The sequence below is a fragment of the Pteropus alecto genome, unplaced genomic scaffold (genome assembly GCF_000325575.1).
Source record: "Pteropus alecto unplaced genomic scaffold, ASM32557v1 scaffold92, whole genome shotgun sequence".
Classification (NCBI taxonomy): Eukaryota; Metazoa; Chordata; class Mammalia; order Chiroptera; family Pteropodidae; genus Pteropus; species Pteropus alecto.
In genome coordinates this window covers 4,183,473-4,197,558 of record NW_006432447.1, presented here as the reverse complement: position 1 = coordinate 4,197,558, position 14,086 = coordinate 4,183,473, and the positions used below count along the sequence as shown (strand labels likewise).

At 50.1% G+C, this 14,086-nt stretch overlaps 1 protein-coding gene across 1 annotated transcript; it reads left to right on the top strand.

Annotated features, from left to right (window-relative positions):
• Positions 1-8,540: 8,540 nt before the first annotated feature.
• On the top strand, positions 8,541-9,779 carry SOX14 (SRY-box 14). Its single transcript, XM_006907209.1, has one exon. The coding sequence runs from the start codon at positions 9,013-9,015 to the stop codon at positions 9,733-9,735; it is 723 nt and encodes a 240-aa protein (XP_006907271.1). The 5' UTR covers positions 8,541-9,012; the 3' UTR covers positions 9,736-9,779.
• The last annotated feature ends 4,307 nt before the right edge of the window (positions 9,780-14,086 follow it).

Sequence of the window (14,086 nt, the reverse complement as noted above, 5' to 3'; positions counted from 1 at the left end):
TGGGGTAGGAGATTTACCAGGCTTTAGTACTATTGACTTTTTAAACTGTATGAATGTATTATTTCAATAAAAATGAAATTTTAATGACAAAAAAGCTCAAATCGATCAGCATATCCTGTCGATTCACTGACTCTTCATCAATTGATTGCTAATTAGATTTTTACTTACAAATATTTTCACTTTTTTTTCCTTTAATTATTTCACTCTTTTTCTTTAACTAGGAGGGTTTTGTTTATTTTTTTAATTTTTACCTTTTGATCCCTCTAGCACCAATCTGTTGTCTACATTTGGTTTTTGTTTTCTTTTGTTCCTTAGATTCCACATTAGAGAGATCTTATGGTACTTGTCTTTCTCTGTCTGACTTAGTATAATGCCCTCAAGGTCCATCAATGTTGTTGCAAAAGATTACATCCTTTTTTATGGCTGAACAATATTCCGGTGTGTGTGTGTGTGTGTGCATCACAATTTCTTTACTTATTCATTTATCTGTGGACAGTTAGGTTGCTTCCACATCTTGGCTACTATAAACAATGCTGTAATGAACATGGGAGTGATATATATATCTTTTCGAGTTAGTTCTTCAGAGAAATATCCAGAAATGGAATTGCTGGATCATATGGCAGTTCTACTTTTAACTTTCTGAGGAATCCCTATACTGTTTTTGATAGTGGCTGCACCAATTTACTCCCACAAACAGTGCACAAGGGTTCCCTTTTCTCCACATTCTCACCAACACTTGTTATTTCTTTATAAGAGCCATTCTAACAGGTGTGAGGTGACATTTCACTGTAGTTTTGATTTGCACTTCCCTGATAATTAATAATGTTGAGCATCTTTTCATGTACCCATTGGCCATCTGTATATCTTCTTTGGAAAAATGTCTATTCAGATCTTCTGCCCATTTTTTAATCAGATGGTTTATTTTTTGCTGTCGAATTGTATGAGTTCTTTATATATTTTAGATATTAGCCCCTTATGAGATATGTGATTTGCAAATATTTTCTCCCATTTTGTTGATGTTTTCTTCATTTTGTTGATGCTTTCTTTCACTGTGCAGAAGCTTCTTAGTATGATGTAAACACCCTTCTTATTTATTTTTGCTTTTGTTGCTTCTGCTTTTGGTGTCAGTCAAAAAATTATCAACAAAAATCTATGTAAAGGAGAATATCTCCTATGTTTACTTCTGGGAGTTTTATGGTTTCAGGTCTTACAATCAAGTCTTTAATCCTTTTTGAGATAATTTTCATTTTGATGCAAGACAGTAGTCAAGTTTCATTCTTTTTCATGTGGCTGTCCTGTTTTCCCAACGCCATTTATTGAAGAGACTATCCTTTCCCCTGTTATTACATTTTATATAATCGTAGATCTCAAAATCAAGACTACCTAAAGAGCAGACAGAGAGTAAAATGATATCATTTCATGGGTGATGCAACGGGCTTCTTGCTCAATAATATTGGCAACACTGCCTATAACTTCCCCATCATGGTCAAACTGACATGGGTCTTTAGTAGTCCTCTTCTAAAACCCAGCTTCTCAAGTCCTTTAATAGCATCTTAATAATTAGTTAGCATCTTAGCTGAGATTCAGCTGACAGAAGTTAATAGGACACAGTTTAGGGATAACAATGATGAAGGACAGGATGGTGTTAAAGAAAGTGGAAAAGGGGCAAGAGCCAGCCCCAGCAGGGACAAATGTGCACTAGCAGAAGGAAGTGGTAAAACTAAAAATAAAATGGGGTTCTCTATACAATTCTGCCAAGAGCTAGCTGTGATTGTGTCAGGAAGAAATAGCATCAGCGAGAGTTAACTTAGAGGGATGATGTTTTGCTGCCTACACAGCTCTTCTGTTCCTGGATTCTTGACCCTCGGGAACCATATGAGATAATAAAAGTTTCTTATTTTAAGTCACTAAATTTTGGAGTAATTTGTTACACTGAGGCCAAGATAAACTAAGTAATTTGCCCAAGGTTTTACGGTAATTAGAAGCCCTAGGCCTTGAACTCCATTTTTATAGCTCTTTCTACTTAACTATCATCTCACTCAACAAATATTTCAATGACTTTCACCTTAAAATGTTAAGGGTTGTAGGTCTTCAGAACATGCAAATATGATGCTTTAAAGAAACACCAGGTACATGAAAATAAGCATACTTACTGTAGCACCTTTTGTAACTACTGAGCGACCTAATATTTCCTGCTATTTAGGTTCTGGGCAGAGGCAGGTGCCACAAAAAGAGAAAATGTTATTCTGATCCTTGATTGGGGCTTGTCGCCAGAGTTTGGTCTTATCCTCTGCAGTGCATAATTTGTGATAAAATTGGCAAGAGAATGTATGCTCCAATAACTTGGCCGATTGTATTAGCAAACACAAAGCCTTAAAGAGTATTATTTATGATAAAGCTGACCAAGGATTCTTACATTAGAAGAATGGGGGTGTGGGAGCCCTAATGCATGTAAAAAACCTGAACACAATAAAACCCAAGGCAGAGGCATACAATGTTGACATTCTTTTGGCTTCTATTCTTAGAAACAAAATGTCTTTCCTGTTATCATAACTACTGGGTTTTTTTAAGCATAGGAAACCTCATTTGCTCATGTATTTCTAGGTGAAGATATTCAAGATGCCTATATATGGGCTCAGCTTCTCCAGCAAGCGCCAACTTAGAGGCCTGGTGCTCTACTTGGTAGGAAGTGGTAAGAGTATGTCAGCGACCCATCAGGCTGCTAATATCTACTGAATATCAACGGACATGTTTTCAGAATGTGAACAGCTATGACCATCTCTTGTTTTACTCCTTCGCTTCCTGAAGGTAAAAGAGATAGGAGTCCAAAGTATTCAGTAGGGGTGGCCTTATTCTTTAAGGAATGGTCAAGCAGCTGACCCCAGGGCCAATAAAAATCTGTCTATTTAAAAGTTTCTGGCCCATAATTAGAGATGAAAATCTTCCACAAGTAAAGTGTCTGATAACCAATATTTTTTGTATGTGGTTGTTGGGATTGTTGTTAAATAATTCTGGTGTGTCTCATTCCAATGACTTCCCAGTACATGTGAATGAAAGCTAAACTCCTTACGGAATCTATGAGGCCCTAGATGATCTGAGCCCCGTCGACCTCATCCAGCCTTTTCCTTATTCTCTCCCCAGGATTATGACGAGGTTTAAGCCACACTGGCTCCTTAAATCTTTCAGGCTCCTTCGGTTGGTCTCTTCTCCAGGTGGTGGCATTTCCAGCTTCTCCTACTTTACCTCCCACCCCTCCCTCATAAGGCTGTCTCTTCACTGTGTTCAGGTCCCTGACCACCCAATGTAAAGTAGACACCCTCCTTACTTCATTTCAGCCCCTGTCTCATCAGCCTGATTCTCTTTTGACCACTTATCACTATCAGAAATTAACTCCTAATTTAATGATAACATAATATAATCTGACCATTTATTGAGCGGTTTCACATGCCAAGCATTGTTCTAAGGGTGTTCCTCATAGTAACTTATTAGCTTTGATAATAATCCATTATGACCATTACAGACAAGGAAACTAGGACACAGACAGGCTAAGTACCTTGCCAGAAGTGATGCAACTACTTGGTGGTAGAGCCAGGAATTACCGCAGGATGCCTTTCTCTCGTTTTTTTGTTTTTTTGTTTTTTTGTTTTTTTGTCTATCCTCCCATTGGGCACCACGGAAGGAGGACTTTTGCAGGTCTTGTTCACTGCTGTAGGCCAGCACCTATCATGGTCCCTGGCACATAGTAAATGCTCAATAAATAGCCACACAATTGATGAATGAATAGATAGATTTCAAAGCCCTGCCTCTGCTCCATCCCTTCCATTTTCCCGGACGTATGTGCAGGTGTAATGCAATCATCTATTAACTTGCAGCGCTCGGTGATCACGTGATCACTGCTTCAAACAGACTCCAGCTACTCAAGTTAAGACGGTATGAAGTGTCTAAAAGTCTCCTTACCTGTGCGCGCTCCTGTTGTTGTAACAGAAGTGTCCTTCAGCCCAACCAAGCAGCTCTGTCAGCTCTGCGTAGGCGAACGCACTCCGTTTCAGGCGCTACAGGCGTTTGTCCTGGGGCTGGGTTTTGTTCTGTTTCTTATTGTTTCTTGGTGGAAACCGAGCCCTCCTGTGCAATCTGTGTGAGGGCCCCGTGAGTTTTACAAAATTTCAAAACGTTCAAAACGCTGGGTTCTAGAGGGAAGACCTTAGAGCAATTACCAGGAAATGTCTTAATAGTATCAGAGCCCTGGGTCCTTTGGGGCATACTCGAGAGATAGGATATACGAGGTCTCTGAATTTGAAAATAGAAAACGTGGGAAAAGGGAAAAGCAAGGTTGCCAAATATTAAGATATTTTTGGTAAGAAGAAAAAAATTAAAAGTTCATGATTTGACCAAAGTGCGTTATTTCCCAAGATCATTTTATCATTCTCAGTGTTGGTTCCTGGGTTGTAAACCGCTCAGAGGCGGGCCGGATTAACTAACGCTCCAGCAGCTGAACATCTCAGTGTGCCTCGCGCTCACACTCTCCGCAGAGAGCTGGAGCCGGGGCTGTGCGGAGGCCCCTGAAACAGGCACCTGAAACAGGCACCTGGAACTTCTCTCAGCTTCTCTTCGGAATCCCGGAGGGGCCGCAGCGAGTCTACCGGACTGTCGTCTCGCAAGCACCCAGCACCTCGGCCCATCAGGACGCAGGCGCTCCTCCCGATTTCTTCCAAAAATCCACCAGGTGCGAGCCTCGTGGCAAGGTCCCTTCTTCCCCTCTACACCCCCAACCACTTCTCAAAGCCGTAGTCTGCGCACCTTCTCCCCTCGGCTCTTGGCTGTCACTCAGTTCCAGAGACTTCGGAGAAGAGACCTTCTATGCACTAGAGAAGAGCGGGTGGTGGCTGAAGGGCCGGCAGAGCGTTGAGGCCAGGCAAATAGGGGAGGACCTGGAAATCCCGGAATTCCGCGCTTAGCTTACCAGGCTGCGTCTAGGGTTCGGTCCCCACAGCTGCAAAGCGGGGAAAGGCCTGTGCGGAAAGTTTAAGCCTGGACAGAAGGAAACTATCGAGCGTCTTCTCTGTGCTCAGAGTTGTACTGACACTGGGCACTCAGAGATGACAATACGTAGCCAACGCCTTCGAGAAGCTCGAAGTCTGGTGGCTGTATGGGATGCGACAGAGCTCCCCACGAGGCTGGGGAAGAGGGCATGAGATGGAAAGGGTGTGCGAGTGACCGTACAAAAGAAGATCTTAGCCCAGCCCTGGAATAAAAGAAGGCTTCTCAGAGAAGATGAAGCCTTGAAAGAGACCTGAGGTACGCACAGGAGTTAGGCAGAAGGAGAGGGGAAAGCCTTCTGACAAAGGGCGGGAGCCATAGAGAGGAGCGCGCCATCTTGGACCTTGCTGGGGCGCTGGGGGATAAGGGACAGGTTAGATGTGGATAGGCTCGTCGTGACCTCCGAGGTCGTGACCTCTTTCACGTCTACAGGAACCGCGACGGTTTACTGCCAGGATCCCTGTTGCTCAGGGGTCTGGATATTAGGTTTAGGCGGGCACGCCGCGTGCTTCGGGAAACTACTCTGCGTAAAGACGCGCGTACTGCGGCTGCCCGCGGATTCTCTAGGCAAACGGAAAAGCGGAAAGGCCACATGCCACGTACGTCTCCAGCCCCGGAGAGTGGCCTGGTGGACTGGAGACAGATAAAGGCCCCGAGCTTCGGATAAAGCAGGAGGTACGTTTAGGCGACTTTTGTCCTAAGGCTTGTTCCGGGGTGACCAAAGCCGCTGATTCTCCTCAGGGGCCACCTCTCCAGGACTTCTGTCCCGTGGCCTAAACCTGGTTGGCAGAGCATAGAGGGACGCGCAGCACAAAAGAAGGTAAAGGCTGGAGACAGCACCAGGCCAGGCCCTGGGATCACGGGAACTCATCTCCGGGGCTCTAAGGAGTCCTGAATAAACCCGTGGCCAACTAGCACAGTGTAAGGGGTGTACGCGGCTGCGCAGTTCGCCTAGGGGATCCGCCAAGATGCCGGGCCGGAGTTCCCTCGCAACGCGGAGTTCCAAGGCTCAAAGCCAAGAAACGCAGGGGAGATACCAGAGCCCGCCAGGGTCAGTGCAGCCTGACCGTGGCATCCTGGGGCTCCGGAACCCTGGGACGTCAAGCTATGCTCTGCCCACAAACTGCCACCCCCAGCATTTCGAGCCCTTAACTAATCCGCTCCAGACTCTTGGACTGAGAACTAGGGCTGAGCGCGAGGTGTTTAGAGAGGAGCGTGGTTAGTAGTAGGAGGAAGAATGTGAAGAACTGAAGTGGGGCGCGCGCCTGCGGGGAGTTGTGTGAGGGCAACCTGGAAGCTGGAAAGAGAGAAAGGGTCTGAGACCCTGTGCCAGATCCCCTCCTCGAGCAGTTCCCAAGAGGTTGGTTTGCATGAACCTAAACCTCTGTGCGTGGGTTTGGTTTCCCTTGAGGATTGCGGTGTGAAAATGTGGCGGCTCCCTGCCGATGCTGGACCTCTCTGCAGACCTGAGTATTTCTGTCACTCCTTCCCCAAGTCATCGAAATCTCCCGGTGGAACTCGAATCGCCTGGACCTCTGTGAACGCCCCGCTCAATCCGCAGGCTAGTTCCACCTAATAGAGGTTGCCTGCGACTCGTAGAAACCCTCCCCGGACTGGACTGAAAAGCACTCTACTTCCTGGTACCCTAAACGAAATGAAACTTTCAAAGAAAACAGAAGCGGGGGGGCAGGACAGAGATCGGCCCGGGGCCGAGAGGAGTGTAAAGACTGTGCACGTGCTTGCAAACCAGGCTGAGATGACGCCTTTGTCGCGAAATGTACACTCAAGGAGGCCAAGTTTCTGATCAGAGCCTAAGTGAATCAAGAACAGGCATGAGAATCAGTGTTCCAGTGCGGTTCATCTGCATGGCAGGTTTCGATGGCTTCAATAGTCTTGCCGAGAATTCCGCGTTTGGCTGCAGCACCATCAAATCTGCAAAAGCAGCTCTGCGTGGGGTGGGAAAAAAAAGTAGGGGTTTTCAAATCTTATACACCTGGCGTCACTGCTTCCCACTAGAGGCACTTTTTGCAAATCACTTAGCCTTTCTCAGTCTTAATTTCCTAATCTGTAAAATGGGCATAGTGCCCACCTCTCTGAAGAGCGCGCTAAAGGTGAGAAACGCCACGCGTCTTTCTAACTGGAGGAAGAAGCAAAGCCTTCGCCTAAAACTTGATGCACTGCACGCTGAAGAAAGACTCCCTAAAGAAACACTCCCTGCCTCCCTGTTCTCTGCCTGGTTCTCCCCCACCCCCAACCCCTCCAAGCCCGCGGAGCCGTGCGCAGTTCGGGTCCGTCTTCCCGAGAGAGGCTAATGCAAAAGCGAATAAGCCTGGAACACACGCAGGTCCTGCTGGGCCTGGGACAATGGTTTCCATTTAATAAATATTTCCCCCGAGGGCATTTCACATTGGGCAGGCAATTATTCAAAGGAAACAGGCGCGCAGGTTGGATCTGCGGGTTATTTCGTCCTCTTTACCCGAAGAATGCTCATCTGACGCAAGAACCGAGTCTTGCGTTCTCACTGGGTGGGAAGAAGTGCCCAGGGACAAACCGACCTTGGGTGCGGGTACAGCCTGAGACTCCGCTCTAAAGTTGCTGCAGAAAGGGCGACAGGAAAGCCCCCAGCCTGGCCGCGCGCCTGCCAGGCTTCAGGCTGCCCTTGCGGTTGGGGCAGATATGGAGGGCAAGTTGGAGGTTTAAAAAAACTAAACATAAATAGGAATCGTGATGGAAATCCCATACCCGCGCCCTCCACGGTGAAGAGTGGATCGCGGTGCTCTTCAAGGCTCACCAACCGGGGCTGAAATCTCTGCACTGCGGTACGCCAGGCTTTCCGGCATCGGCTTGGAACGCGCCGCTGAGCTAGACCCGGACCCAGCGCTTGGACCTGGCGCTGCATCATGGGGTAGGGGTAGAGGCGGAGCCGCAGGGGCGTCCCATGGGAACGCCGCCGGAGGACTGCCGAGGATATGGCGCGAAAAGTTTATTTCGCTTTTTAACCTGCGTATGATATATTCTTTTTCTCTTCCAAGGATCTTTGACAAGGGGGAAAAGTGTTGTCCTTGCATTTTGTGGCGAAGCTGTCCTATGTATCAACACGCGCTCTCCGCTCGCTCCCCTTGCTGCCCACCTCCCTGGGTCTTTGTATTCGAAGAGTTAATTCCCCTTTGCACAACCAGGAAAGGACACAGGCATGAAGAGTTTTATTTGTTGACAGTGCCAAAAACAATGTGGAATCCAAGTCCCCAGTCTTGCGCTGACCGCTCTGTTCTCTTCCCCATCTCGGTTTCTCTCTCACACCTCTCCCCGCCCCCACCAGTCGCGCTCCCTCTTGCCTCCGCCCGCGCGTTGGCAGGTGCGCCCCCTCGCCTTCTCTGCTGCTGATTGGCGACCAGGTTGGGGAGTCACCGCCCCGCGCTTATGTCAGAGTGCGTGCCGTCCGGGCCCACCTCGGCTTTGAACTTCGCCGCTTTTGGCTCGCGTACACCAGACACCCCGCATTCTCAGCCAGGTGCTGCGCTAGGCAAGGCTGCTCCGGGAAAGCCACGGGAGGGGGGAGGGAGCCACGGCCGTAGACACAGGAGAGAAGAGAACCAGAGAAGGCGAAGGTGGAGAGGGGGGAGAAGGAGGAGCTTCCTGCCCTCTCCAGCAAATTACCTGGCCACTTAATCCCAGAGACTCCGGTACTTGGGCCCCAGGCTCTGGTGCCAGCAGCCCCCCGGCCGGCCGCCCTCTCCTGCCCCGCCCTTCCTGCCCCCACGAGCCCCCCGGGGCCTGCCTGTGTGCCGAGACTGGCATGATCAGCTGAACTTTGCGGGGTTAGTGCTTCTCTCTGGGTTCCCCTCAGCGGTGCGGAGGCGAGGGGAGCTCAGAGCGCCGGCTCGGGACGGACAGACAGGCAAACAGACGACCGCGCGGAGGCTCGCCTGAAGAGTCCCTGCACTCCCCACCCCCACCCGCCTAGCCTCCGGGACCATGTCCAAACCTTCAGACCACATCAAGCGACCCATGAACGCCTTCATGGTATGGTCCCGAGGCCAGCGACGCAAGATGGCCCAGGAAAACCCCAAGATGCACAACTCAGAGATCAGCAAACGCCTAGGCGCCGAATGGAAGCTTCTGTCCGAGGCAGAGAAGAGGCCGTACATCGATGAGGCCAAGAGGCTACGTGCCCAGCACATGAAGGAGCACCCAGACTACAAGTACCGGCCACGGCGCAAGCCCAAGAATCTGCTCAAGAAGGACAGGTATGTCTTCCCCCTGCCCTACCTGGGCGACACGGACCCGCTCAAGGCGGCCGGCCTGCCCGTGGGGGCCTCCGACGGCCTCCTGAGCGCGCCCGAGAAAGCCCGGGCCTTCTTGCCGCCCGCCTCGGCGCCCTACTCCCTGCTGGACCCCGCGCAGTTTAGCTCGAGCGCCATTCAGAAGATGGGTGAAGTGCCCCACACCTTGGCCACCAGCGCGCTGCCCTACGCGTCCACCCTGGGCTACCAGAACGGCGCCTTCGGCAGCCTGAGCTGCCCCAGCCAGCACACGCACACGCACCCGTCCCCTACCAACCCAGGCTACGTGGTGCCCTGTAACTGTACCGCCTGGTCTGCCTCCACCCTGCAGCCCCCCGTCGCCTACATCCTCTTCCCGGGCATGACCAAGACTGGCATAGACCCTTATTCGTCAGCCCACGCCACGGCCATGTAACCCCCAACCGGGTCTGCCAGACGTGGAGGGCGGCCTGGATGCGGGGTCTGCACCCTGTCCTCTGCGCCTAGCCCGGGCCTGCAGATGCCTAGGGGGCCAGCCCTGCCGGCTGCTTCCTACCCTACCCCAGACTCTGCCTCTCTCTTCCAGGGGGATGGTTGGGGCTTCCTACCGGACCCAAGGCGCAGACAGGTGCCAGAAACTTGCGAACGTTATGACAGCTATACAGTTGCCCCTACCCCAACTGTCCCAAAACAAATCTCCAACTGTACCCCTTTTGGACAAAAAAAGAAAAGAAAAGAAAAGAAAAGAAAGAAGTAGGCAGTTTGCTTTATTTATGTACCTTCTCTTTCCTCTGCTGGGCTTTGGACTCCAGAACTCCCAAATCTTGGTATTATATCTAGAATATGCATATTTTTTCTTTTGCACCCTGAAGAAAAGAGTTAGCTCTGTGTTTTGCCATCAGACACAACTAGGTGCCATTTGCTCTTCATTTGTGGAGGAAAGGCTTAAAATTTAAAACTACAGAAAGGGAAACATTTCTATTTAAAATCATGCTATGGTAGTGTTTGCTTCTTTAAAGGTAAAACAAAAGGACCCACATGGTTATTTACTTTGTATAAAGCAGTGCTCCTAGAGATCTAAGTTTACTTTTAGACAGAATGTCGGGTTATGAAGTCAGGAAGTAGAAAGTGAACAAAAATTAAAAGAATAAAAACATCCTAAATGGTCATAAATGTTTTGACGATGTCTTGGAAATGTATCTAGAAGGATTTCATCTCCTTACTCTGTTCATTTGTTGAACAAAGACGTTTTGAATAAAGACAATCTGTCACTGCAAAAAGTAACCTTTGATGTGCATAAAATCTGAAGTCAGGAGGCCAGGACCGCGGGCGGGAGGGTTGGGTCGCTGGGAGGCTGAGATGCGTGAGTGACTCTAGCTGTGGCGGCAGGTAGCTGGCCTGCGTTGGCTGAGACTGGTGGCCTCCAGGCTGGGTGCAAAGGGGCCCAGAGTCTGGAATTTGTCCAGACAGCACGCCCTTCAGATCCGCTTTTTGCCTTTAGAGGCTAGACAAAGGTATCCGTCTCTGGGATGTCACTCCTTCCCTACATTCTTCACAAAGTAGTCAGACCACTTCAAGGAGCGAATGAGCTAAAACAAAGGCTGACCCATTGGTCTGGGTGCATTTTCTTTTTTTAAACCAAACTCCGAAGGAATAGAGAGAATCGGAGTCTATTGGGAACCAGTTGGGTCTCAAGCCCCAGTCTTGCTGTGGGGATTTAAGTTCAATGCATGGGGAGAAGACCAGGGAATCGAGTTGGGTTTTTTTGTTTTTGTTTTTGTTTTAAGTCTTTGGGACTCAATACTGGTTCCTGAGTTAAAAAATAAATGTGAGGCAGTGGGAGAGTTCTTACTAAGACCCTGCAGGAGCAAAAGAAAAAGGAAGTCCATAGTGACACGGCTGGGGCAAGGAGTTTGTAAAAAATCATAAAATTCAGTAACTCGTAGCCCTCAGTGTTTAACAAACAAGGAAAAGGACCTTTCCTTTCCCCCACTGGGTGAATGTTAGCTTGAAGATGGCTGTTTTTCGTAGGAGAGAAAGGGCCTTCTGATGCCTTTCAGCACAACTCTTTAGAACTTGTTCTCAAAATCGAAGGGTGCTATCCCCAGTCCCCTGTCTCACCCCAGTCTCACCACCAAAGCCGCGCTCACATGTGCTTTTCAGTACATAGTGTGCTTTCCCCCACTGGCTTTAATGCGGTGCGGGATGAGGCTGGGTGGGTGGGAGGGGGCAGCCTAGTGGCTTTTCTGCTTTCTGCTGCTGCTGAGGGATTTGTGCGCTTGCCTCTGCGGTTTCCAAAGGAGTCAGTGGCTGGAAGTGCACGGGAAACGTTGTCAACAGACACCAAAGCTGAAACCCACGGATTAGCATATTGTCTTCAAAACAATTAGAAGTGTTTGAGGTGTTATTTGGAGCCTATTCATCCGAGTCCCTTTGTCAAAGGGGGGTTTTCATTATTAAAAAAAAAAAAAAAAAGTTAGCAGTTGTCCATCTGGCTGAGCTGAATAGCAAAGTGATCCGTGTTGTATATGCTTTTCTCATTAAGAGCTCTTTTGAGACCGATGTTAGAATTAAATGGTATAATACAATTAACATACACGGGCGCTGAATAGGAGGGGACGCCTATAAATAATAGATAGATAAATAAATGAGCGATCAGGCGAAGGTAAACAAAGGCGGACTGGGGGACGCTCGGGGGGAGGCCGGGCGGGCTGCGCCACGCTTACTTAGCATCACAAAACCCTCTTACAATTCGAGACAATTAGTAAGTGACTTGCCTCTGGTGGCCGTCGGGTCTGGAGGCTCCGGGCGCTTAGGGAAGACCCCGCCCCCGCCCCCTAGGAAGCCCAGGGGGCCTAGGGCGGAGGCGCCGCGGTTTTGCTGTCTGATATAACCCCAACTGACAGTCCTGTCAGCCACTCTGATCTCCCTCATAGCTCAGTGTCCCCTAACATCTCCTAAGATGAAGCTTACAGGGGTCTGGGTGTCTCCCCGCAGAGCCTGGCGCTCCAGCGCCCTGGGTGCTCAGAGTACCCAAGCAAGGGAGGACCTGGAGCGCTCCGCCCCACCAAGGCGCCCAGCCTTCTCCTTGGAGGGCTTAGGCTGGGAAGGGGAACCAGGTGGGTCGGAGTGAGGAAGGCTTCGGGCGGCGGTGGAAGCCGGAAAATTGAAACCAGGGTTCCAGATTGCGCCTGACCTTGCGGACTCGAAGGGAGCTCCAGGAAACGGGTGCGCTGTAGCGGGGAAGCGCTTGTGTGCGGTGGCTGGGCGACTGAGATTTCTCTCTAGGCAGAGAGCAGGGGACCCAGCTTAGGTCCCGGGACCTAACGCCGCAGGCCTAGCTCGAGTCGTTTCTGCCTAGCATACCTCATCTCCTTCCTTCCGAGTCGGGTTTTGTCCGGCTGTCTACTCTCCTTCGGTCTGGTCCCCACCTGGGCCCCGAAGGGCCTGCCTCAGCCTAGCCTCCCGCGCCCCGGGGCCTCAGAGTCTCCGCCGAGGTGTGCGGCAGGGACTCGCCCTAACAAACAGCCCAAATCCTGCTCTTCACGCCGCTGACAGGGGCCTATTACTGACTTTGAAGTCAGGCGCAGACAAAAAGAAATCCCCCCGGGGGTGTGCGGAGGGGTGGCGGGGGGGAAGCAGTCCCTGTCAAACCTGTTTGCTCACAACTGTCTCTTTCTTTCAAGAAAATCATTAAAGCAAACCTGTAGGGAGAGGAGCGCCCCGCCCGCCCGGAGTCAAGGATAACCGATTCTCCCCAGCGCGCGACGCGCAGCCAAGAGCCAAGAGTCTCCTTCGACAGACTTGGCGTGGTCGCGAACTCCAGCCGCGGCGCGGGGCGCCGGGGACTCTGCAACTCCGTGCACCCCTCTGCATTTTGCTCGCATCCCGCCTTAGGGGGCGTTAGGGAGGGCCCGGCGTCTAGCCTGAGGGTGCGATTGTTTCTGGGGAACAAAAATATTTAACCCTATGACGTGCCACGCTCGCCCCCACCTCTTCTCTCCTGGGTGCTTCCCAGGAATGCGGAGACCTGACCAACACACTGCTCCAGGTGGCAACCGGCGGCGCTGGCGCGGAAGGGACAGAGTCGTTTGGGGTTTAGTTGGGTTTCCTTTCTTAAACCTTGGCAACCATTGGCTCAGGCTCACACTGGGAGATGTGATCGTAGGTCCCCTTCCTCTCTTGGCCTTTCCTGCAGAGCTTCTGCAGCCTTTCATGCGATTTTCCAGCTTTGGATCCGACTCCAAGAACATTTGATCCCCTTCCAGTTTCCGAGTTTTTCTGTTTCTCTTTAAATATCAATTTCCTTAGAACCGCTAACTTTACAGATTGGAAAGACCAGCTACCTAGAGTAAATTATACTGTGGTGCAAGTGACTGACATCTGAGACCCCCTTAACATTTGCATTGTAAAACAGGCTCTAGATAACCTCTAGGAATCTCAAGCCACCTAAAGCAGGATGATATTTCAGTCAGGATAGGACCTAGAGGACTTTCATGACTTCACACTATCTAAGGAAGCGTCTGCCCCGCGGGCACCTTCTCTGGAGGGCTCCGAGACTGCCAGGGCCCTGAAAACTTGGCGAGCGGTGGCGCCAGGACTGCCCCAGAGGACTCCCGTTTCCTTCGGCTCCTTCCCAACTCAGGCCCTGTTCCTATTGTTCAAACAGACAGTGAATTTCAAGTAATTTGAATTTGGTTATCTCGTAATTCACAAGATTAGTATTAAGACCTCTCATCTCTATTCGCTCAGCTGATGTGTACGTCTGCGTGTGAGAGGAAGACAGG